Raw genomic sequence first — 25,421 nt, 5'->3', positions numbered from 1 at the left:
GCCAGACTACTATTCTAAATATTGAAGGGGGTGTGAAGGCGACATGGTTGCCTATCTTGTTTGTTGGTTTAAATTTTCATGCAACCTTTCCACCAAATGGTGCTCAAGCAGTAAAAGACAAAATAATCAGCAAGTCCAAGGCAGCTAAAACTGATAAAACAACTCACTACGAAGGCCGAAACCAGCGTATTTCTAGCAGCCATAACAAGGCAGTTTATGAGGTCAAACGTCCTTCTGAATACGTACAATCTAGCTACTGCTTTTCGATAAAAAGGCTGTGCAGGTTTTTGGCATTGTTTCAACACCTGCAAATCCTATTTGAGCTAAGTTCCCAGACGTCCCTGTTTCCCAGGGACAGTCCCCGGATTTGCGATTAGGTCCCTGGACAAATTTCATCCCCGAAATGTCCCCATATTTCATCTAATGTCCCCGGGAAAGGCAGCAGCGGCAGTCTCAGCAGCCTGGAGCAGTTGGCTCTGGCTGGCTTCAGGAGCTGCTTGGAAGTCCCCATATGATGGTGGTGAAGCTTCCGGGCTGCCTCCACCTTCCCTGACTCCAGCAACTAAACTGTGAAGGGAGGCTTCATGCTGCCTATCGGAGCAGCCTCCCAACTCCTACTTGCGTGCAAGCAGGAGCGGGGCAGGGATCTCTCAGCTGTGAAGGGAGCCTTCAAGCTGCCTGTCAGAGCTTGTGTGCAAGCAGGAGGGGGCAGGGATCTCTCAGTTAGGCAACGGGGAGCCTCCCTTCCCAGATGAGGGATCCCCGCCCTCTCCTGCTTGCACCAAGTAGGAATGGGATTGGAGCTGCTCCGATCCGATGGGAAGGGAGGCATTGCACTGCCCGAGCCTTGCTGCTGCCACCCAGTCCTCCTTCTCCACTTTCCATGCCTGACCCACCACACACCGCTTCCCCACCACCACCACCACCAAAGAACCAACACCTCAGGGGCTGCCCAGGCTCATGGAGAAAGGAGATAGAAGCCTCGGAGGAAGGGGAAACGTGGTGGTTGAGGTCAAAGTGGCGGCCGCCCCTCTGCCACCGCCATCGCTGCAGCATCAACGTCCCGAACATGTATTTATTTATTTATTCAAAATAAAAAAATTCCTTCCAGTAGCACCTTAAAGACCAACTAAGTTAGTTCTTGGTATGAGCTTTCGTGTGCATGCACACTTCTTCAGATACACTGAAACAGAAGTTGCCAGATCCTTCTATATAGTGAGAAGGTGGGGAGGGGTATTACTCAGAAGGGTGGTGGGAATGGGAGATTGGCAGGTAGCTGAGATGAACGTGTCCCTGGATTCATTTTAAAAAATCTGGTAACCTTAATTTGAGCAGGTATGGAACACTTCAGAACAACCCTAAAATGTGTGTACACAAGGTAATATTAGTGACTCCTACTAATTATATTCTTCTAATGATCCCAGCTAAAAGCGGAATTGCATCAGAGTTTCCACACTATTGGGGGTGTTGTGCTTTTTGTGTGTGTGCATCCTGCGATGTTCTTTCCATATCAGTGGGAGCGTCACCGTTGCTGCAGCTGGGGGAAGTCTAGTTCACTGAGGAAGTCATTTAAAAACAACAACCAAGTGATCCTTAATAAAAAAATTAAAAAATCAATTATTTAATTACAAACTACCGGTATGCACTTATTGATTTAAGCGTACATAATTGGGAACATAGGAAGATGACGTTTACTGAATCAAACCATTGATTGCTCCATCAAGGTCAGCATTGTCTATTCTAGATGGTTTTAAAGGGTGTGTTTGTTTTTATTTGCTTATGACATCCTTCTGGACTCTCAAAGAAGCAACAAACTTATTTTACTCTCTCTCTCTGGAGGAAGTGGAAACATTGAAAGGAAGTTGGTGGGGAGACACACCTTCATTTTCGGAACAGTTTCATCTTCAGTGGTTCCGGCTGTAAGATCGTATCTCCACGCTGCTGAAAAACCATACGCATATATAACGATAGTTTTTATTGGACCAGCCTGTGTTGGTGTGGGAGAGAGAGGCCTGCAAGCTTCACAGGTCTCTAGCAGTGATGTTGCTTGACATACAGTTCTGCAGAATCTGGAAGCCTGCGTGGGTTGTCCCAATGAAAGATATCCCTTTATCTATTTACTTAACCTCCTGCCCCTGTCCCTTTTCAGCTATTACACAGTATGAAACTTGGGGGGGGGGGGAATCATTTCACTCAGAGCCGCAGAATCCACACACAGCAAATTCCATTTTTGCAACTATTTAAGAATGAAACAACCTAACACTCCTCCATTCGTGTGTTGAAAGAATCTGATAATGTGCTTGGTGGTGCGTGTATTTTCTATCACTTCTTTTCAATCCTTCAGTACAAATTCTTTACATACAGTGGTACCTCGGGTTACATACACTTCAGGTTACATACGCTTCAGGTTACAGATTCCGCTAACCCAGAAATAGTGCTTCAGGTTAAGAACTTTGCTTCAGGATGAGAACAGAAATCGTGCTCGGGCGGCGCGGTGGCAGGAGGAGGCCCCATTAGCTAAAGTGGTGCTTCAGGTTAAGAACAGTTTCAGGTTAAGAACGGACCTCTGGAACGAATTAAGTACTTAACCCGAGGTACCACTGTACTTATAACTACATCCTCATATATTCAGCAGGCAGGAATAATTAGACTAAGGCTGCAATCCTATGCATGCTTCCCTGGGAGTAAGTCCCATGGAACTAAATGGGACTTACTTCCCAGTAGTACCGGACCATTATGAGAGCTAGGAGAATGACTGAGAATATGAGGCAGGAGAAGACCCCAGTTCAAATCCTACCACCCATAAACTCCCCAGGTGGTTTCAGAGAAGCCCCACTTTGCCAACCTCAGACAACACAGTTGCAAAATGGAGTCTTCTATTATTATTATTATTATTATTATTATTATTATTATTATTATTATTATTATTACCCAGCCCATCTGGCTGGGTTTCCCCACTCACTCTGGGCAGCTCCCAACAGAATATTAATAATAATAAAGCAATAAAACATCAAATATTTAAACTTCCCTAAACAGGACTGCCTACCTTATACAAGCCTACCTTACAGAAATGTTTTAAGGATCGCTTAAGCTGGTGTTTGCAAAGGCCGTAGAGTGCAGGGGTGGAATGCTACACAAATATTTAGTGTCCCCATTCTAATTTTAGACTGTACTTCTGGTCAATATGGCACTGAGGCAGGCAGCCAGTCACAGAGCTCCCAGATAGCAGAGTTTTAATTTAGTCTTCATTGGGCTTAACTCGTTTTCATCAATTGTTTTTGTGTGGAGGACGGATGACTCTGGAGCTTTGGCACAAAATTGCAAAGAACTGGCCTTGAGTGGAGGTGTTTTACCCACCTCCTTCTACTGAATTTCAGACTGCCGAGCCCTCAAGGAAGAAACCTGTTTTCTTGTATTTTGTAAAATACCATGCACGATGATGACATAATAGCGTGCGGTGTAACAACAAAAGTAATTTACCTTAAGTGAAAAACAAGAGCAAGTATGGTGATTAACAAATCTTAAAAAGAAGCCTTTTCTACGCCTTGGGCTCAGCCTGCTCTGAGTATGACCAATCCTGGCTGTCAACTGGTGCCATTGCCAGTCAAAACTTTGAAAACACAAAATAAAAAACTTCACTTCAGCACTGAGGGCTGTAGCTCAGTGCCAGAACATCTGCTCTGCATGCAAAAGGTCCCACATTCATCCACCAGTGTCTGGGGAGGCAGGACCACAAAAGACAACTTCATATAGAAACACAGAATTGTAGCGTGTGAAGGGACCACAAAGGTCATCTAGTCCAACCCCCTGCAATGCAGGAATCTTTTGTCTAATGTGAGACTCGAACTCACAACCCTGAGATTAAGAGTCTCGTGGTCTACCGATTGAGCTGTTCTTACACATTCCAAATAAATACAGATTTGCCTACAATCCATAAAACACATTTTCAGAGTTGGCTTTGTAAATCATGCTTTGATTGTGTTATCCCAGAAATTGTACTCTCCAATTAGTTGCTTTTTTTTAAAAAAAAAAGGTATAGCAATTAACCAACATTTGCAAAGTTGCGATGGTCCAAATCCCAAACAGTTCCCAGGTTTCGGTGAAACAGATACAATGACCCTGTATTAGTGCTAATTTTAGGTCTCCATTCATTACACGCCAAGATACTGTTGAGTACACAAAGAATAAAAACACTTCCCCTGTGAAAGAGGTTATACAGAGTTGTGGACTAAAAGAACGGCAGAGAGCCAGTGTACCAAATTGCAATCTAGCTTCACGAAATATCAGATGGTATTTCAATACCGTAACAAAGAATTACTTTTTCTTTGCCAAAAATGCAATTAAAAAGTTGCTGGTTTAGAAGAGGTTCAATTGGAGCGGTCTCTTTTACTATCCTTAAATAAACGTTTCTCCAAAGCGGAGCCACAAACGGGAACAAATAAAATATTCTGCTGGGATGAACTATTTTTCTTCCCGCAGCAAAAACACTGATCAATAAGTGGCGCGATGCCTGGGCAACACATCGCCCAGATCTGCCTTTGCCAACCTGGTGCCCTCAAAAGTGTTTTGGACCACAACGGCCATGCTGGTTGTGGACAGTCCGAAACATCTGGAGCATGCCGCACTAGCAATGGCCGACTCAAAAATTCAGCGTGGCTGCGCATGGGGACTTTGTGCACCCTGAAGCCAGAGGCAAGGGAGCATTTCTCAGCAGCGTTCAACCATACGCACGCCTGCCATAAATCACTGCAAGTCTCGACTCACCATTAGAGGCCAAGGGGCTGCCGTTGTGCTCCATTCTCTAGGAAAGCCCACCGGAAAAGGCACTTCTGCAGCTGCGGCAGATGTGGTTGCCCAGATGTTGGAAGCGAGCCGAGCGGACCGGTTCCTGCAAATAATTCTGCAATCCAGGCACAGCCTTGGCTCCTCGTCTCTTCTGTCCAGTGACTCGCTCTTTTTGCAGCACCATAGGTTTCTTGGAGCGCAGAGAAGGGTTCTCCGAAGGAGGAGTCCAGGCCACAGCAGCGTGTCTCTCTTTTTCAGGCAAAGAAGGCCCTCCTCTGATACTGACGTCTCTGCTGGCAGCTGTGCAGGGGAAAGCAAACCGGGCCTCCGCCCAATTGCTCATCACAACCCTGTCATTTGGCAGCTGGAATGAAAGTCTCTGCTAGTTGGGCCTTTTGGCATTGACAGGGATATTTAAAGGCCATGGGGCGGGGAGGGACAAAAAGGAGCGAGACAGTAGAGAAGAGGGTCAAAGGGCAATGTTCCCAAACTGAGAGGGTGGGGGGGAGAGTCCCAAACTATATGCATGTGTGGAAATCTCTAAAAACAGAAACAGAATTGCTATCTCGCTTGCTTTTCTAGACAGGCCAGCAGTTCCAAAATGTTCTATAGTCGATCGCCCTTCCCTATGAAAAACACGGGGTGCTATTTCCTTTTTTTATGTATGTAAATTTTTATTAGTTTTTTAACATACCATTTTCAACAGTAATGAAATGTACTTTTACATCTTATACAATTTTTTTACATCAATCCTGTCTGGAAATTTTCCAATCTAAGATCTTAGTATACATTTCTTACTTTCCCTATTAAATTTAAATCTCATAACTGATATCTCTATTCTTTATCTACTTTGTATCGTTTCATATATTTCTCCTTACAAAACTTGCAAAACTTGTAGTCCTACTTGCGTAATATGTTGATTACAATTGCTCTTCAGATAGTTTGACACGGGGTGCTATTTCCAGCTGAGTCCTACCAGACCAGACTTGAAATCAATGCTGTCTTAGTTCTTAATTACTAAAGAGGTACAACATCTCTCACTCACTGTATCTTCAAGCTGGTAAAAAGAAAAACGACCAGCAAGCAGATTTATGCCATGCAGCTGAGAAAAATGTAGGAGCCTTGCCAGAAAAAAACCCCAGAGCTTCAGAAATAGACATGAAACACACTCAGATTAGAGACTTGAAACTTCAAAGATTTGAGGGTGTCTAAACAAGGACACAAAAATAATCCTGATCTCAGCTTTGTAATTTTGGAGATTTGCAATGGAAGAGAGGGTGGGAATTTGAGAAGGCAAGCCACATTCCAAAGGTTGGCAGAATAGGATAATGTCACAACCCATCCATCAAAGCCATTATGCTAGCTCCCTCCCCGGGTTCCATCGCCCTCCTTGCTTTCCTCTTTGTGCAGAGAAAGCCAGTGAAAAATTGCAACATTTAAGAGTTTTCTTTGCAATTAGAGAAATGTTGACAATCTTGTTCTTGAAGGGTGTGTGGAAGTTCACCCAGCAGGGAACATCTTCTGGGGAGGAATTCCCCCCAGGATCCTGAACAGTGACATTCCTTTGAGATGACGGAACAATGTGCTCCCTTGGGTTTTATTGGACCAATGGAACGGATGATTTAAAAGCAGTTTAGTGGGTGCGTCTGTGCATTAATCAGGACCGATTGCTTTTCAAAAGTAAAATTGCAAGGTTGTTGTTATATTAAGCCCACAACCAAATAACTGGCTGGATAGTGTAAAGTCCTAGCAGACTCAAACAAAGGGAATCGGATGCTAAGGTCCCAAGTATCTTATTCTCTGCAACACTATGTGCAACAACAGGGAACTGAGGAGGTGGAGGCATGAATTTCCAGCTGCACAACTGCTGAGTGATGAGCAACGCTTTATTGCATGGGTAGGCAAACTAAGGCCCCAGGGCCGGATCCGGCCCAATCGCCTTCTCAATCCGGCCCACGGGTCTGGGAATCAGCATGTTTTTACATGAGTAGAATGTGCCCTTTTATTTAAAATACATCTCTGGGTTATTTGCGGGGCATAGGAATTCGTTCATTCGCCCCCCCCCCAAAAAAAAATTATTGTCTGGCCCCCCGCAAGATCTGAGGGACAGTGCTGAAAAAGTTTGCCAACCCCTGAATTGCAGTGGCAGCCCATGTTGCAATTGCACTGTTTATTTTTTTAAAAATGCATGCCGCTGTTTCCTAAAACATATCAAAGCAATGTACAATGTGTGCATACAATACAAGCTACAGATCACTGCCAACCATAACAGATTTTTCTTTTCTTTAATTGTCTGCATAAACTGGTGGCACAGAAAGGTTTCCAGCAAACATTTGTTGCTATTCTTTTGTTTTTGTTTTTTTAAAAAAACACTTAAAAATTAATACAAAAACGCCTACTGGATTTCCATCGGGAGAGCATGCCACAAGACCGGGCGGCTGACATTGAAAGTTCAGTTTTGTGTTGACCGTCACATCAGCTATGCCAACTTAGGATACAACCAAAGAAGCTTCTGTGGATAATTTCAGTGATGGAACTGGCATTTAACAGCTCAGAGTAGTAGGCACAGAGACCAGATTTGTTTTGGATTGAGGACCTTGCACTTGCATTTAAAATTAAATCAAAATAAACAAAGGGCATGATCTCTGAGGGTTTTTTCCTACAATCAAGTGGTATATATATTTTATGAAATTTCACACACACACACACACATATACCGATACATATAACTGCTACCACATTTGCAAAGCTAAGCAAGGTCTGGTATGGTTTCGAACTGAATGTGGGACTGAGTGTTAACAATAATAATAATTATTAATATTATTATTTATATCCCGCCCTCCCCAGCTGAAACTGGCCTCAGAGCAGCTAACAACAGTAAAAATAAAAAAAATTCCTTCCAGTAGCACCTTAAAGACCAACTAAGTTAGTTCTTGGTATGAGCTTTCGTGTGCATGCACACTTCTTCAGATACACAGATTGTATCTGAAGAAGTGTGCATGCACACGAAAGCTCAAACCAAGAACTAACTTAGTTGGTCTTTAAGGTGCTACTGGAAGGAATTTTTTTATTTTAACAGTAAAAATAACAGTTTACATAGAATCATAATCATTTAATTGAAATACATTCTAAAATCAATTCATTCTAAAATCAATTCAGAGTCCAATTAATGGCAACCATTGGGCTAGAGTTCTATGAGGATTACAAAAGGTGTGTTGATATTCTTGTGTTGCAAGGGTTGGACTAGACGACCCTCAGGGACTATATATCCTCCTTGTGTGCACTGAAAGGCTCATAGGGGCGGCTAATTCTTTCCCTTCTCGCCACCCACCCTCTGCTCCTCAGCCTAAAAATGGAAAAAAGAAGCGCACAGCCCCGTGCACATTCACCTAGGGGACGAAGCCCCCTAGATCAGATCCGGGCTGAGTACTCATTGCAAAGCGCTGGGCTGAACCGTTTAAGATAAAACCGCGGAGGGCGGTGCAGCGGGGAGACGAAAGGCACTCTGCCCATGTTCAGAGGCATTCCCGCTGCAGAGGAACAAACGATGACTCCGGGAGAGAACGTTGGGGAGCCTGCTCGGCCACGCCCCTCTCTGGGTGGGAGGGGGAGGAGGCAGAGGCGGAAGTGAGGCCGGAAGCCGCCGTTGCTAAGGGCCGAGGGAAGCGGGCCCTTAGCAACGGGGAGAAGCTTCGCCAGGAGGCGCCATGGCTCGCCAGAGCCCCGAGCCCTCCATGGGCAGGCACAGGCCGGCCTCGGAGCTGACTCAGGTGAGCCTCCCGGGGTCGCGGGTTCGAGACCCCTCGTTGGGTCAGAAGTTTCCGCCTTGCAGAGGGGCTCGGCTGGATGACCCTCGGGGGTCCCTTCCGAGCCCCTTCGACAAAACCCGCGCGTCATAGGCTAGAGCTTCTCTGGGCACGTGCAGAGAGCCCTTCTTTCTCATATTTGAGGAGTTTGGGTTTTTTGAGGGCGGGGAGGAAGTTTCAACTGCGCTCGCATGGGGGGGAAAGGTGTGCAGAGGCTTCTCTGAGCATGTGCAGAGCGCCTTTCTTTCTCGCTCTCACCCACAGCGCCGCTGATGTTTGGTTTTTGGAGGGAGCTTCGCATGCGATTCTGACTCCTCTGAGCGCGTGCAGAGTGCCTTTCCTTCCGCAACACACCCGAGATTTAATTTTGAGGGCGGGGAAGGGTTATCCCTTGCGCTTTTTTATTCTGGTGTATTTGCAGGTGAAAAGCCTTGTGTAAATCAAGATGTATTCAATCTGAAAATCATTACTGACACCTGCTTTCCAGAGTAAACAGTGTGAGCAGAGTGCTTTGGGAGCTGTTTTGTTTGCAGCAGATTTTGATACGGAGCTTTATGTTGTTTTATGTATTGCATGTTGTTTTTTTAAATTTTGTGCACTGCTTTGGATTTAAAAATAAAATAAAATAAAATGGTTTAAACATATACTGTACCTAAATAAACTTTTTCATTCCATCCAGCAATTTTTAAATTCCGCATTGACCCTCCAAACAGTTGTTTTTAGCTGAATCTCAACTTTTAATGGAAGTTTGCTATACATCCCGTTTATCAAGGTTATCATTGCAGACTGTGGTATTGTTTGGCCTTTGGGTTAACCTCTTCTGAGTCAGCTGATATTATGGTGATGAGATAAAGTCTTTAGTAATTATTTTCCCATTTTTATTACATTTTATTGAAATGCCTAGTCCTCCTCACTCTGGGACCCTTCTGAGATATTCTCAAAATCACATCCAGTCTCCAAAGCTTTAAAAAAAAATCTTCATTTTCTTTCTCTGTAGGACATTTCCCATCTGCTGGCAAGTGTCTTTAAGCAGATGTATACTTCAGAGTTCATATCAGCGAACACAGTCGAAAATATGATCAAATCTCGTGGTGGAGACAATTCCCACCATGAGCAGTTTGTGAAAGAGTTGCAAAAGGTAATCTCTCCATTCAGTCCTGTAGACTCGCTGCTATGATTTGAACCAGGAAAATGGGTTGTTTTGTGCCTGTTCAAAATGGAAGTATCTCAAAGAAATATATACAGTGGTACCTCGCAAGACGAATGCCTCGCAAGACAAAAAACTCGCTAGACGAAAGGTTTTTCCGTTTTCGATTTGCCTCGCAAGACGAAATTTCCCTATGGGCTTGCTTCGCAAGACGAAAACGTCTCGCGGCTTTGTTTCCTTTGTCTAAAAACAAAGACATGTTTTGTTTATAAAGTTAATTTATTTTCCCTTCAATTTTTGAACTGCTCTTTACAGTATGTGTGACTTTAAAGAGCAGTTAATAAACTGTTGTTGTACCAAATTTGGCTTTGTTTGGACTTTTTTTGACCATAGGAACGCATTAATTGATTTTCAATGCATTCCTATGGGATTTCGTGATTCGCAAGACGAAAAATTCGTTAGACGACAAAACTTGCGGAACGAATTAATTTCGTCTTGCGGGGCACCACTGTAAAGGTAAAGGGGCCCCTGACCATTAGGTCCATTCGTGACCGACTCTGGGGTTGCGACGCTCATCTCGCTTTATTGGCCGAGGGAGCCAGCGTATAGCTTCCGGGTCATGTGGCCAGCATGACTAAGTCGCTTCTGCTGAACCAGATTATCTCATGGAAACGCCGTTTACCTTCTCACCGGAGCGGTACCTATTTATCTACTTGCACTTTGACGTGCTTTCGAACTGCTAGGTTGGCAGGAGCAGGGACTGAGCAACAGGAGCTCACCCCGTCACGGGGATTCGAACCGCCGACCTTCTGATTGGCAAGTCCTAGGCTCTGTGGTTTAACTCATCGCCACTATATATATATATATATATATATATATATATATCTGTACCCGTGAAAATCTACGAAAGCAAATATATATATATATATATATATATAATTTATTACTTTCATCACACCTGACCTACCTTATCTTGTGAAGATAAAATGGAGGGGAATCATGTATTCTGACTGGAACTCCTTGGAAGAAAGGCTGGATATAAAAGTGATAAACAAAAGCCTCACTCAGCCACAAAGCAAGGCTCTTTCCCAGCCCTAGCTGGAGATGCGGGGAATGGAACCAGTGAATTCTGCAAGCAAAGATGCTTTGCCACTGAGCTATGGTGGCAGAATGGATCTTTAGCTGGCAGCAAAAACTCAGTACCTTGGAAGGAAACTCATATGCCAGGGTTGGAAATTGTACATATTTGAGTTTGCTCTGAGCATGTTGTCATCAGCAAAGGGCACTCACTGCCTCTTGAAATGGAGCTTCAGTCTATTCCTTTCATTTCATCTATTGAATTTCTATGCCACGAAGGGGCTTACAAACAATCAGTGGCATAGCGTGGGGGGTGCAGGGGGGGCCGGCCGCACCGGGCGCAACATCTGGGGGGGCGCACTCGCAGCTCTCTGCCCCTACCTGGCTCACTCATTCTCTCTCACTGCAGTGCTGGCTGTGCGAATCCGATCCAAGCCGCTGGGTTGCCGCCCACTGTGGAGGGGGTGGGTGCCAGGTGTGCGGTGTGGAGAGAGAGCGAGGGACTATCTGGGGGAGGGACAGTGCAGCGGCCGCTCAGTGCAGCGCTGAGTGCGGGAGGGAACCACACCAGACCAGGCAGCAGCAAGAAGAAGCTGGCAGCGGCGGCAGGTTAGGGGTTAGGGGGCGCAAATTACTTGCCTTGCCCCGGGTTAGGGGGCACAAATTACTTGCCTTGCCCTGGGTGCTTACAACCCACACTACGCCGCTGCAAACAATAAAGGACAATGTGCTAGGGCATCACAGCATAAATCATACGGAATAATTAACAAATCGCCAGTAAAACAACCACCTTCTATAAAACACTATTAACAAAACAACTTAAAAAATAAGCTAAACAGCGCAGCTACGACAAAAGTCATATCCACAAAGTGTTACAGCACTCATAATCCACAAAAACAATACAGTGGTATCTCTGTTTACAAACGCCTCTGGTTACGCATGCTTCGGGTTACGAACTCCACTAACCCAGAAGTAGCTGCTCCTGGTTGCGAACTTTGCCCTGGGATGCAAACAGAAATTGCACGCTGAGGCCCCATTAGCGAAAGTGTGCCTCAGGATAAGAATGGTTTCAGCTTAAGAACGGACTTCTGGAATGAATTAAGTTTGTAACCAGAGGTACGACTGTATTAACATCATTAATAAACTAACAGCTGAAAACAAACCTAGCAACACTGTGGAACTCTCTCTCTCTCTCTCTCTCTCTCTCACACACACACACACACACACAGACATATACTTCACCCCCATGACTTAAATTTCCCCTCAGTTCATCAAAAGACACACGTAATAATGCTTTTGGCAGCAACTCCATTCTGAAGGCTGCTAGGGCTGGAGGGTGGAGCAAGGAAGGTGGAAAAAGCCACTGTCTAGTTGTCTGCACAAAGTCTCATTCCCCTCACAGTCTATAGCTATTATGTTCTTTCATGGACCTATCCTCCATTAACCCTTTTAAAAAGCTGTTGAAGCTAGTGGCTGTGAGATCATCTTGTGGCAATAAGTCCCACAGGTTAAATGTTTGGTGCATAGCACTTATTTCTGTTTGCTCTCAGTCTGTTTCCTGATTGAAAAGGGCCTGAATTCTAGTAATGAAAGAGTAATGTCTTGCGATTCCCTCTTTCCACTTTGATCATAATTTAACAAGCCTCATTTAAAAAAGAAGAAGAAATAACTTAGCAAGCCTCTACACATGCACACACTCAGTAATCTTTTCTTCTTCAGATTGGCTGTTAGTGCAGACTTACATGAACATTGCAAAGCTCTTCCCATCCCATCCACCCACTGCCACCAATTTTGTACAACAGGTGTTTGCCTCTATTGCCTCCATCAAGGCAAATTACGATTGAGCCCAATTTTTTTAAAAATGCTTTGATTGCTTTACAGATGCCTCTGGGAACCTGTTGAAGGTTTATGCCCACCTTCTGCAGTTCTCCAAACATTTTGGACTACAGTTCCCATCAGGCTGTGCTGGCTGAGGTTGACGGGAGCTGTAGCCCAACACATCTGTAGTGCCACTGGGCAGAGGAAGGCTGCTTTACATTAGTAAATCAGCAATTATCTGGTTGCCGCTTCAGGTCCACAAGGAATATAATGGCCGGCTGACGGAAGCAGACATGCTAGAAAGGCACATCATCCAGGCAAGGGCCAGAGCCGCAGCGGAAGAAGAAAGGATTGTGAACTTATGTCAAATGGAGGTTCCAGAGAACTACTCTCATATTAAAATGCCACCAGGTGAGGGAAGTGACAGTTTGAGATCTTCTGGGGAGGCCTTTGCCTTGGTCCTGCCACCTCCACAGGCATCTCTGGTGAGAGCACAAGAGAAAGCCTTCTTGGTGACTGTTTCCGGTTATAGAAATCCCTTCCCTGGGAGGCTAGGCTGGACCCTTCTTGGCTTTGCATTCTCCAGAAAGCAAAGACATTTTTTTGTCTCTGGCAGGCCTTTGGCCATTAACTGGCTGTTGTGGCAGGGACGTCTAAGGGTCAGGGGTTGTGTGCTTTTAGAATCATAGAGTTGGAAGGGACACCGGGGTCGTCCAGTCCAACCCCCTGAAATGCAGGAATCTCAACTAGAGCATCCATGACAGATGGCCGTTCAACCTCTGCTTAAAAACCTCCAGTATTTTCGGTGCTATTTTTAATAGGATTGCTTACTTGTTTTTTAATATTTGTATTTATTGCGTTTTTCGTTGTGTCTGTTTTAGTTTGTGCTGTGAGCCACTTTGTGTCCTGCACTGCATAAAAAGATAGGAATATGAAATCAATCATTATGCAGCCTCCTATTTTATGTCAACAGGCAAAAGGAAAATCTTCCTTCTGGTTCACAGGGAAAGGGTTAATTTAATCAGCAAAGTTACGGATTTGAGACAAATTTAGAGTGCAGCATTACAAACTACTTATTTGACCCAAAATAGCGCTAAGGGGATTTTCAAGTTAATGATATGGGGAGCTTTACCATTTTAAGTGTTGAACAATCTGCATTTCTGAATATTTACATATTAACGGCTTCCTGGATTGATAGTCCTTTTTGTGTGTGTGTGTGTGTTCGTGTGAGTTATATTGAAATGGTCACTGTAAACGATAAACAACTGTCTGATGGACTGCTGTCTTTTCTCTAACATTAACCTCTCTTTAAATGTGCATGCCATAGTGAGATCTACCTTCAGATGGTGTGTGGATAGCAAGCTTCTTAAAGACCATAACTTAATCTGCCCTGAAGATTATATAACGGACCCAGAAATAATTTCCCGAGCACCTAAAGGTAAGCTTTCCAAGCGAGGCTAATACAGCTTGCCAAGAATAGGATTTAGGAATCACATGAAATAACTACACTGTATGAGATTTCTGTTTGTACTTCCCTGTTCCCTCCAAGCATCACAGAGTGACTTGTGTGGCGTTACCCCTCTCAGGTTATATTATATTAACCTATAACCATTTTATAGCTGTTTTACTGTTGCCCAAAGAATCCTGGGAATTGTGGTTTGCTGAGGGTGTTGATAATTCTTAGGAATCTCAACCTCCGCTCATTGAGTTTTCAAATTTCCTTGAGGAGAGAGGCTGTTCTATGCCTGTGATGGAGAGCAAGATAATAGAATTGTAGAGTTGGAAGAGACCACGAGGGTCATGTAGTCCAACCACCTGCAATGCAGGAATCTTCTGTCCATTCATGATCCTGAGATTCTTTTGCCCAATGTGACACTTGAACCCACAACCCTGAGTGGGGCCGCCTTGCTGCAAAGCTTTAGCTGTAACCTATCTATATCTATCTGAACGTATCTATATATTTATCTACACTCAGGGTAGATCTCTTGGGCCAGAGAGGAGAGAAATGGCCAGGTTCAAAACTCTTTTTTCCCCTTAAGAAGAATGTGCTCAAATTTTTATTTGCATTTTTTAACCTTCTAGGTGCTTGATGGGGCATGCTGACAAAGGTAGGGGGAAATGCATGCTCTGTGTCCTTATTTATTAATTAAAGCATTCCCTGCCTTTTTATCCAAAACTTAGACCCTCAAGGCAAGTAATAACCATTATAAAACAACAGTGAGTGGGCTAAGATGAAAAGCCCAAGAACGAACAGCTGCAGTAATAATAAACAGGCTGAACACCATGCTGACAAGCACATCTAGATATAATGGTTTTCAGCTGCCACCTAGAGACACAAAGACACAGGTTTGCAACAGATAGTTCTGAGGCTTAGATGCCACCACCAAGAAGGCCCTATCTGACACATCAAGACTCTCTCTAAATATTGTGGGCAGGTACATATGACTGGAGATGGCCTTTTAGGTATCTAAGCTCCAAATGTAGTGTTGGCTGCTTTTAAAACTTTCGGGTTTTTTAAGGGAGCACTCAGCTCCCCGCCCAAAGAAGCAAAAATTAAAAAATAAAAAGGGTCACAAAATAGTACATGGGTACTAGTTTAGTATTTCCTATGCAATATTCCTTGGCTGCCCTACAGAAAGCCAGAACTGGCCATTTGGAGAGCAATCACATTTTACAAGTCTGAGCTAGCCCTCTTTGTGGTGAAAAATGAAGAGGCATGACCTGGAAGGGTCTTCCAAATCACAGCGGAATTTGCAAGAAAAAGATTGACCAGACCACTGCCTCTTTTCAGTGCTTTCAGACCTTCCCTTTTAACTGCAGATTCCTCGGAACCTGGCTACTTGCAAGAGATACTTAGCTTCAAGCAGCATATTTCTGACAAACCAAATTCTCCTGGAGTTGGGGAAAGCCAGCGTGTTAACAAGATTCTGGAAAATTTACCAGAAGTATCATTATCCAGCATTACGTTTGAGTCTTCACCTTCTGCTATTCCGGATAAATTGAAGAAAACACTTTCTAAGGTATCTGTATGTGTTTCATTGCCTTATTGCACATGTAGACAAGCTGAAAACCTCACCCTCATTTTTGTATCTCTCTCCCTCCCACCACTAAAGGCTCCTTAAACAGCCCCAGTCTTCCATCCTGTCAGAGTTCTTTCTATCCTGTTTGTTTCTTCCTTATTTGCCTTGACTTTTAAAACTGTTTCCACCTGCCGTTTTCTATCTAGTTTCAGAACAACAGGAAAGAGCAGTGTTTTATTTGAATTTTGGGTATACATCAGTTTATTTGTATGCTGCCTTTCCATAGTTGAAACTGTGCTCATGGCGGCTTACAACATGAAAAAATTACATAATTACAATAATCATGAACAATAAATTAAACATCGAAAAGTACACAACCAAACTGAAACAATTTCCACACAAATCACAATAAGGTCTGAAATAAAGATTTTAATAAAATCTCAATAACTGCAACAACCCCCCTGCAACAAACCCCCCTAAAACAGTACCCCAGCCTAAGTGTCTGTTCAGCAGCTTCAGCTTCTGCAGCTGGAGTCAGTCCTGGCCTCGCCCTCCCAGGCCAGGTGGGAAAAGGCCTGTAAGGCAAGGAGCAGGTCTTCCAGGACTCACAGCCAAGATTTTCTCTGGCCTCAGCTTTTGTAGCTGAAGTAAAGGTATGTAGCCAGTGGGACAAGGGTCTCTTTCTTTTAATATTGCAAGTGTAACAGATATTTGTAGCAGGAAAAGCAAATTCTGTAACCATAAGGGGCATAGTTCTGCTAATTAGATAAATATGTGTATAAGTTATATAATCTAAACAGTTGTTTACTTAAAAAAAACCAACTCCAACCATTTTGATTTGGGATATTAAGTGGTTGTGAACTGTCTATATGTATCTATATGGATACATTGCAGTATACAATTTTTAATAATAATAATAATGGTCCCTGATTAAATGGATTGTAGAATTGATGCATATAAAGGAATATACATAGAATGTTTAAAGCAATAGGTTTATAAGATTTATAAGAACCGGAGTGATCAGTCAGGGAGAAGAGGTTCTGGGATTTAAAGAGCCAACCAGCTGAACTCGAGCCCTACCCAACCCCAACTATAAACTCTGGAACTTGATCCTATGCATGTCTTCACAATATGTCCCGTTCAGTTCTATGGATTGAAGAGTACTCGTAGGATTACAGCTTTTACCAGAAACTTCCTGTCCGTTCCATTTCCATGTCTTTCTTGGCATTCATGAGCACCAGAGACTTGCTCTGTTGGGTGTAAACGTCTAAAGCAAAAGTAGTGATCTTCCTCTTTCCGACAGAGAATGCGGTGCTTCCCTCTGCAAAACGAGGTCAGCATATATTGTATTTTTCACTCTATAAGACGCACCAGACCACAAGACGCACCTAGTTTTTGAAGGAGGAAAACAATAAAAAAAAAATATTCTGAATCTCAGAAGCCAGAACAGCAAGAGGGATCGCTGCGCAGTGAAAGCAGCAATCCCTCTTGCGGTTCTGGCTTCTGGGATAGCTGCGCAGCCTGCACTCACTCCATAAGACGCACACACATTTCCCCTTACTTTTTAGGAGGGGGAAAAGTGAGTCTTATAGAGCAAAAAATACGGTATGTTGTGATTTGGGGTGTTTATGATCAGTCTTAATGAATGTGAGCGAATCCATCGTAAACCTGTATCTGAAAGCGGGTTTTTTCTTTTCCCTCACGCCTGCTGCCAGAAGAAGGATCGTCCCTCGCAAAAATCAGCTTGGAAGAATGACATGTCCCGATCCCAAAGACAAAAAGACCGCGCTTACCTCCAGAGGCTGGAGGACCGCCACAACTTCCTGAAGAACCCCCGCTTTTTCCCGCCTAACTCTCTTTGTGGCGGCAAGTCCTTGATCTTGCCTCAGAAGAAGGTGCAGCGAATGATCGCAGGAAAGAAAAGGACCACGGTGGAAAGGTAACTCTGCTTTTCCTTTCAGAACAGATAAAAACAAATCAAAGCATTCCCAACAGCGATAATTATACTGAGCATTTACATCACCCTTTCAAGCATTCAAAGCCATCGTCTTCATTCCCCCTACAGCTCTTAAACAGTTCGGGTAATGTCAGGTAATGTTATCGTCGTTGTGTTGCAGGTGGAGGCTTGGGGGATAAATCATTTGCTCTGAGGGCTGAGTTTGCAGTTGAGGGCCAAACTGAATGTGACGCACAACACAGGCCTACTGCGGAAAATGACACCCGTGTGCCTGCCTCACTTTTACTTTGCCTTCAATTATGGTGGTACCCCGCAAGACGAACACCTCGGAAGACGAAAAACTCGCTAGACGAAGGAGTTTTTTGTTTTCTTAGCTGCTTCACAAGACGCATTTCCCTATGGGCTTGCTTCGCAAAACGAAGCTTGCCCCGCAAGCTCCGGGGATAGCGGGGAAGCGCAGCGCGTCTTCCCCACTGTCCCCGGACCCCTTTTGAACCAAGGGGCGGCAACGGGGAAAAGCGATCTTCTCCCCTCCGCCCCTTGCTTCAAAAGAGGGGACAGAGGGGAAGGCGCGCGCCTTCCCCTCTGTCCCCGGAGATTAAGGGGCAGGCAACAGGGAAAAGCAATCTTCTCCCCACCGCCCCTTGCTCTAAACAGGTCCGGGGACAGAGGGGAAGGCGCGCGGCGCTTCCCCTCTGTCCCCGGACGGTCTCCATAGGAACGCATTGATTGATTTTCAATTCCTTCCTATGGGAAACCGTGCTTCGCAAGACGAAAAACTCGCAAGAAGAAAAAACTTGCGGAACGAATTAATTTCGTCTTGCGAGGCACCACTGTATATACAGTAGAATTTTATCTGTGCCCATGTGTCAAGGGCCTTAGCCAGTGCTTCTTGTCAGCTGGAGTGTGCCAGAGCACAGTTCCGACACCTCTCAGTGGGTGCCATTGTGGGCTGGAGCTTCTTGCTTTTACATACTTCTGAGAAGCCCAAAACAAATATTTCAGGACAAAACTGAAACTGGCCAGTGTGTGCAAGTCTCCACTTTTTATTTTTTAAGTTCTATGACTCCAACTAGTTCCTAGCTGCAATGGGTCAAGCTACAGGGTGGAGTCAATTCGTATTTTCTTTTCTTTAATCCGTCTCCATGTAGTGGCAGCGGGCTTTAAGCTTTTCAGCCAGGCTTCTACAGTTGCATGTGTCTGCATTTATTTCACCTGCACCAGAACCAGGGGTGACCCCCCCCCAAACCAACTAAGGAGATAGTTTGCTGTAGTTTTTAACACCTTCGTGGACAGTGAATACAGCTGTTGTCGAACCGGTATCTGTTCTGGGTGTGATGGAAAGGACTTTGCAGCTCCATGCCTCTCAAAGAAAAGGAATCGGCACCACCACTGTTCTTACCTGCTATGTGCAGGCTGTAATCAGTCCCTGGTTTTTCTTATTGTCTCATTTCATTTCAGCGACTCCCAGTCTGTGCCCGTCTTTCTAGCAAACCCACCGGCTGTTGTGTTTTCTTATTATGAAGTTGGGCAGGTTTATGAGGTAAGAGCTTCTCGCTGTTCAGGACATGAGTTTTGCTCTGCAAAAGTGCTAATTCTCTCTATCTCTCCCCCTCCCCCAATCCCCAGTCTCTGTTATTTCCTTTGCCTCTTAAGGCTCTGCATGTAACTCTTCCCACTCTTGTATGTTGGAGCCTCAATAATAAGCTTCCATTTTCTATTAAACATTTCATAAAATGTGGAACCTGCAACAAAATGTTGCAGTGTGGAGTTTGGGATTCCAGCCACTCTGTTCTGTTCACCCTTTCCTCCAGGTATCCCCCCCCCCCACCTCCCAGAAACCGTTAGTCAACATTGAGTGGAAACTGAGCACACTTAGTAGTCATGGCGTTGTTGTTTGGTCCTTCCTCCCTTAATCTTTTTCTTTCTAATGTCGAGAACCTGCTCGACATCCGAAATAATCAGTCTCACACCAAGATGACTTGAAGAAAAAGCTTTGGCTTTAGCCGTGCAATGTTTATTGTGTCCAGTGAAAATAATTCATCCTCTCTCCTCCAGCACAGCGCTTGTTGTGTCTTGTACTCAACAAAGTAACAATCAAAAGGAATGCAACCTTGCCCCTGCCCACAGACAAAGAGAGTCCTATGCTACGTGAGCCAATCATTTAGTCTAGCATGAGGTGTTCACGTGCTCATCATGCTCTTAGCAATATCTCGTGCTGTAAAATCACTCTGCAATAATAAGAACTCTGTACATGCTCTTATGTACAAGCAATCATTTTCCCACATTCTAAAGCGTCTATGTACTTCTGCAACCTTTGGGCTACCCCACACCTGCTGATACTTTGCATCTTGTGTGGGGGATGATGCCGTTTTTACCATATCAGGAACATCACTTACAGCCCAAACTCTGGAAATAGTGGGAACGATTCGTTGTTGATTGAATAATGCCCAGTTCCACCGTGTTTAGGAAAACCTTCAGGGGCAGGTTGTTACAATTACTATTATTTATTCATTTTATTGCCTGGAATAATAATAACATCATTTCCAAAGGCTAGAAATGCCTCACAGGATGTATATATGCTGCCATATTTTTTGACCTTTCTCTCTTTGCAGATGACTGTAGAGTTACAGAACATGACTTCAACGTCTCAGTGTCTTAGAATAATTCCTCCAGCTACCGATGCCTTTTCCATTGGGCTGGGTGAGGTTCAGGGATGCAAGTTTACTTGTTGGTTGCTTTTCTGCAGAAATTGGCACTTTTAAAATGCCTCCTGATGGCTAGAAATTTGCTTCATTTCCTGAAAGAACAGGAAAACACTTGTCCTGAGAACTGCAAATATTGAGTGAGCCATGCTGCTGATCCCCATATTTTAAATTATTCACAGACATAATTTGGCTGTCATTTGGACAAGCTCAGGGCACCCAGGCCCCACTTTGAGAGGCTCATTATCAGAAATATCAGTTATCAAAGTGCAAAGAATTATGCCCAAACTTTGCTACAGGAATGGCTAATTCAGATATCCAAACAGCCAGAGTTTGCCCAATACGTCCTTACTTGGTTGTGTTTTGCTGGTCAGTTGCAGCCATTTCTGGCAAAAATTATGGAGGAAAGTCAGATAAATCACTTGTTAGTGGGACATGGGTGGCACTGTGGTCTAAACCAGTGTTTCCCAACCACTGTTCCGCGGCACACTAGTGTGCCGCGAGATGTTGCCTGGTGTGCCGCGAGATGTTGCCTGGAGGGAGGCGGGCGAGTCGGGCGGTGAGAGGCGGGGCGGCGGCGGCGAGGAGAGGCCGCCCAGCGCGGGGCTCTCGCCGTCTGCCTGCCTGGCTGCCTGCGAGCTCGGCGGGCAGCGCCTCCGTCCGCAGCGCCCGCCTCGCGGCTCTCATTCCTTGCCAAAGCTCACCCAGCCAAGCCGCGCTCTCCTTCCTGCCTCGCTTTGCTGCCTCCTCCCCCCCCCACCCCCAAAGCTTGGAGGTTCCCCGACAAGGGGGAGGGAAAAAATTGAAACTTACACTTTCGTGCGTCCCTCCCGGCGTGACGCTGCGTGCTGACATCACGGGGCTGTAATGGTGGTGTGCCTCGAGATTTTTTTCATCAAACAAGTGCGCCTTTGCCCAAAAAAGGTTGGGAAACACTGGTCTAAACCACTGAGCCTATTGGGTTTGCTGATCAGAAGGTCAGCGGTTTGAATCCCCACGATGGAGTGAGCTCCTGTTGCTCGGTCCCAGTTCCTGCCAACCTAGCAGTTCGAAAGCATGCCAGTGTGAGTAGATAAATAGGTACTGCTCCAGCGGGAAGGTAAATGGCATTTCTGTGCACTCTGGCACTTGTCATGGTCCTCCATGTGCCAGTAGCTATTTAGTCATGCTGGCCACATGACCCAGAAAACTGTCTGTGGACAAACGCCAGCCCCCTCGGCCTGAAAGCAAGAGGAACGTCACAACCCCATAGTCTCCTTTGACTGGACTTAACCGTCCAGGGGTCCTTTACCTTTGCCTTTTTAAATCACTTGTTCCTTTGCTCGGTTTTTGCTGAGTGGCTGCAGCAGTTGCAAGCAGAAAGCAGGGAGGAAGGGAGAACAGGCAATTATTAATGAGAAATGATCCCATCGGAAATAATGGAAACCACCAGCTCATTATGCAAATGTTTGCCTAATAAACAATTTCCTGGGAGCGTTCAGAAAGCAGGACCTGCATGTAGGTGCCAAGGCAGTGCTGGTTGCCAAATTCCTATGAAAATCTTATGATGGAAGTGTAATCCTAAAGTTGCAAACCTAGGAGAAAACCTATTGAAATCAGTGGAGCTTTATTTCCAATAAACGTGTATAATCAGGCAGTTCAGGAGCTGAGGAGGACCTGGATTGGAATGCTCCAGGGGTGAGGATGATAGAATTAATGACAATTTAAATGGAGAGGCATAGAAATAGGCATTGTGAGTGCAGGAGCACAAGATAGCAATTCAGAGAGGCCAAAGCACTGTGGGTCAAAATGCAATTTGTCCTGGTTTTTTGTTTTAACCTCTGGGTGCATATCGCTCCTCTCCTGGTTTCTGATTTATGGTGAATTTAGACTGGTTGCTCAGTGGGGCAGCAGCCTGTCCACTAGTACTCTCAAAAGTACCTTTGCACATTGCTGGCACTATCTTATTATCAACAACAACATGCTCAGGGCAGAATTCTTTTGCAACCTGCTTGCGGCACCAGATGCATCTGTGATAACGAATTAATCAAAGGACGCCCGTGTTCCTTCTCTAGGACACTTTCCAGGCGAAGGAGGACTTGTCGCCCCCGGAATGAGTTGCTACTACGTGGTCCAGTTTATTCCAGAATACCTGTCAGATTACAAGGATTACATACTAGTAGAGTCGCAAACCACCTACCCACTGCTGGTCCCTTTGGAAGGCCGAAGGCCACCTCCCATCCTAACGTGTGAGTTTTCTTTTTTAAAAAAGCACTGACTATTTGTGGGGCAAGTATGTGAGCTTCTGGGACATTCTTAGGATGTCATAGATCCATCCCGTTCAGCCTCGCATTTCTCAGCAGCTGATGCTGTGGAGTGGAAGCTGGAAAACAATGGAATTTGCCCCAAACCAAGATTTTGCCAAAGATGTATAACTTGCTGTTGAAATGGAATACTCAGGATGAAACGGTGAAATCTGCTATGATTAAATGGGCACAAGATGTTGGACATAACATAATGATGGCTGACTGGGAACAGTTATGGACCACAGGTATGAAGTTTACAGCATGTAATGCCTTAAGAGAGAATATTATGAAAATGATATACAGGTGGTACATGACACCAGTCAAGCTTGAAAAAATCTATCATTTGCCCGATAACAAATGTTGGAAATGTAAAGAAACTGAAGGTACATTCTTTCACCTTTGGTGGACGTGCCCAAGGATTAAGGCTTTCTGGGAGATGATTTATAATGAAATGAAAAAGGTATTTACCGTATTTTTCGCCCTATAGGACGCACCGTCCCATAAGACGCACCTAGTTTTTTTGGGGGGAAATAAAGGGGGGGAAATTATTTTCCCCCCCAGGCGCGGGGCTGGGGCAGCCCGAGCTTCCCCCGACCCCAGCCCCCAAACAGGCAGCTCTCTGCAAGCCGTGGGAGCCCAGCGGTGGCTCCCGCTGCTTGAGGAGAGATCCGCGAAGCCTGGACGCGCTGAGATCAGCGCGCGCAGGCTTCGGGATGCCGGCAACTCTCCCCAAGCAGCGGGAGCGTTCCCGCTGCTTGGGGAGAGATCCGCGAAGCCTGGACGCGCTGAGATCAGCGCGCGCAGGCTTTGGGATGCCGGCAACTCTCCCCAAGCAGCGGGAGCGTTCCCGCTGCATGGGGAGAGATCCGCGAAGCCTGGACGCGCTGAGATCAGCGCGCACAGGCTTCGGGATGCCGGCAACTCTCCCCAAGCAGCGGGAGCGTTCCCGCTGCTTGGGGAGAGATCCGCGAAGCCTGGACGCGCTGAGATCAGCGCGCGCAGGCTTTGGGATGCCGGCAACTCTCCCCAAGCAGCGGGAGCGTTCCCGCTGCATGGGGAGAGATCCGCGAAGCCTGGACGCGCTGAGATCAGCGCGCGCAGGCTTCGGGATGCCGGCAACTCTCCCCAAGCAGCGGGAGCGTTCCCGCTGCTTGAGGAGAGATCCGCGAAGCCTGGACGCTCTGAGATCAGCGCACGCAGGCTTCGGGATGCCGGCAACTCTCCCCAAGCAGCAGGAGTGTTCCCGCTGCTTGAGGAGAGATCCGCGAAGCCTGGACGCGCTGAGATCAGCGCACGCAGGCTTCGGGATGCCGGCAACTCTCCCCAAGCAGCGGGAACGTTCCCGCTGCTTGAGGAGAGGTCCGCGAAGCCTGGAGAGCGAGAGGGGTCGGTGCGCATCTACCGCTCTCGCTCTCCAGGCTTCAGCGAAAGCCTGCATTCGCCCCATAGGACGCACCCACATTTCCCCTTCATTTTTGGAGGGGGAAAAGTGCGTCTTATAGGGCGAAAAATACGGTAAATATACCTTCCTGAAGAAACCAGAGGCCTTTCTCCTGGGCATGGTTGGCCAATTGGTGCTAAAGAAGGATAGAACTTTCTTTATGTATGCTACAACGGCAGCAAGAATACTTATTGCAAAGTATTGGAAGACGCAAGATTTACCCACTCTGGAAGAATGGCAGATGAAGGTGATGGACTATATGGAACTGGCGGAAATGACTGGCAGAATCCGAGACCAGGGAGAAGAGTCGGTGGAAGAAGATTGGAAGAAATTTAAAGACTATCTACAGAAATATTGTAAAATTAATAAATGTTAGAATGATGTTGGATTGAAGTTAAGTGGTTTTTAGTAGCAATGTTATAAAGGAATATGTAAAAATGGATTGTTAACAGGTGATAATCTAAAGTTATAATATATTAAGATAAAAGATTAAGATAAAATCAAAGAGGGAAAGGATTTGCTGAATTAACAAATTGAACTGGAATACAAAAAAAGGGAGGCGTGAGGAGGTCAGGGAAACAAGCAAATGAAGGACAAGATATGGAAAGACTGATTTGTTTTTAATTGTTTTTACCTTGTATTTTCATTTTTTTCTTTTTTCCCCTCTCTTTTTTCTCTTATTTTTGTAATATGTTGAAACTTTAATAAATATCTTTTTTTTTTAAAAAAGGAAAACAATGGAATTGGGAGCATAGAAAGGTGTCTTGTGGCGTATCAGACCATTGGTCCTTCTAGCTCCATTCTCGGATGAAGGGTGGTATATAGATTTAATGGAGTAGGAGAAGGAGAAGAAGAAGAATTTCACACCATGCCAACTGCAGAACACAGTGAACCCCCATCCCTGACTACTTCCTCTAGACATAATAGAATGTATTGTCCTGGATTGAGAGTGCTTTTTTTAAAAAGCCCCTTTCCTGCCCTTGCTTCCCCCGCTCCCTTTTCTTCTTTTATTATAGTGCCTCACATTTTGGACTGCGGACCTTGCCTTGTGGGCGGAGTGAAATTTACAGAATTCCTGTGCAAAAATGAAGGGTCCAGCGTTGGGAAGTTCTGCATAATGCCAAAGCAAACCTGGCCACCTCCTCACTTCCGGGTAAGTAAGAAGAGGAAGTCCCGCCCCCACTGCCATGCCCTCAATCCCATCTGGAATGTTCGGTTGCGGCACAGATTGCATGCAGCCATGCAGTGACCATTCTCTTTTCTTACACGAAGGCCGTTGCCACTTTAGGTTACGTGGAGCAAGAGCCGTTCGGGATCAGACCTGCCATTTTTGAGCTAGCTCCAGGCCAGTCTACTCTAATTGAGGTCAGTTGTTGCCGC

The 25,421-nt window shown here is 45.3% G+C and overlaps 2 protein-coding genes across 3 annotated transcripts in view; one reads left to right on the top strand and one right to left on the bottom strand.

The window, feature by feature from the left end:
- Positions 1-5,109, bottom strand: part of PLCD1 (phospholipase C delta 1) — a 60,852-nt gene extending 55,743 nt beyond the window's left edge. Inside the window, exon 1 of the mRNA XM_081163608.1 lies at positions 4,765-5,109. Coding sequence (XP_081019734.1) covers positions 4,765-4,798 — 34 coding nt within the window. The 5' untranslated portion in view covers positions 4,799-5,109. The remainder of the gene's footprint in view (positions 1-4,764) is intronic.
- Positions 5,110-8,464: 3,355 nt separating this feature from the next.
- DLEC1 (DLEC1 cilia and flagella associated protein) overlaps positions 8,465-25,421 on the top strand; it is a 48,359-nt gene continuing 31,402 nt past the window's right edge. For both annotated transcript variants that reach the window (XM_081163464.1, XM_081163463.1), the window contains exons 1-11: positions 8,465-8,555; positions 9,589-9,729; positions 12,888-13,044; positions 13,961-14,071; positions 15,454-15,653; positions 17,369-17,592; positions 19,072-19,153; positions 20,226-20,313; positions 22,370-22,543; positions 25,058-25,194; positions 25,314-25,406. In XM_081163464.1, the coding sequence (XP_081019590.1) occupies positions 8,493-8,555; positions 9,589-9,729; positions 12,888-13,044; positions 13,961-14,071; positions 15,454-15,653; positions 17,369-17,592; positions 19,072-19,153; positions 20,226-20,313; positions 22,370-22,543; positions 25,058-25,194; positions 25,314-25,406 (1,470 nt within the window). In that variant the 5' untranslated portion in view covers positions 8,465-8,492. The remainder of the gene's footprint in view (positions 8,556-9,588; positions 9,730-12,887; positions 13,045-13,960; positions 14,072-15,453; positions 15,654-17,368; positions 17,593-19,071; positions 19,154-20,225; positions 20,314-22,369; positions 22,544-25,057; positions 25,195-25,313; positions 25,407-25,421) is intronic.

Source organism: Podarcis bocagei (assembly GCF_964188305.1).
Source record: "Podarcis bocagei genome assembly, chromosome: 12".
In the NCBI taxonomy this organism is placed as follows: domain Eukaryota; kingdom Metazoa; phylum Chordata; class Lepidosauria; order Squamata; family Lacertidae; genus Podarcis; species Podarcis bocagei.
This window is presented reverse-complemented; position numbering and strand designations above follow the sequence as displayed.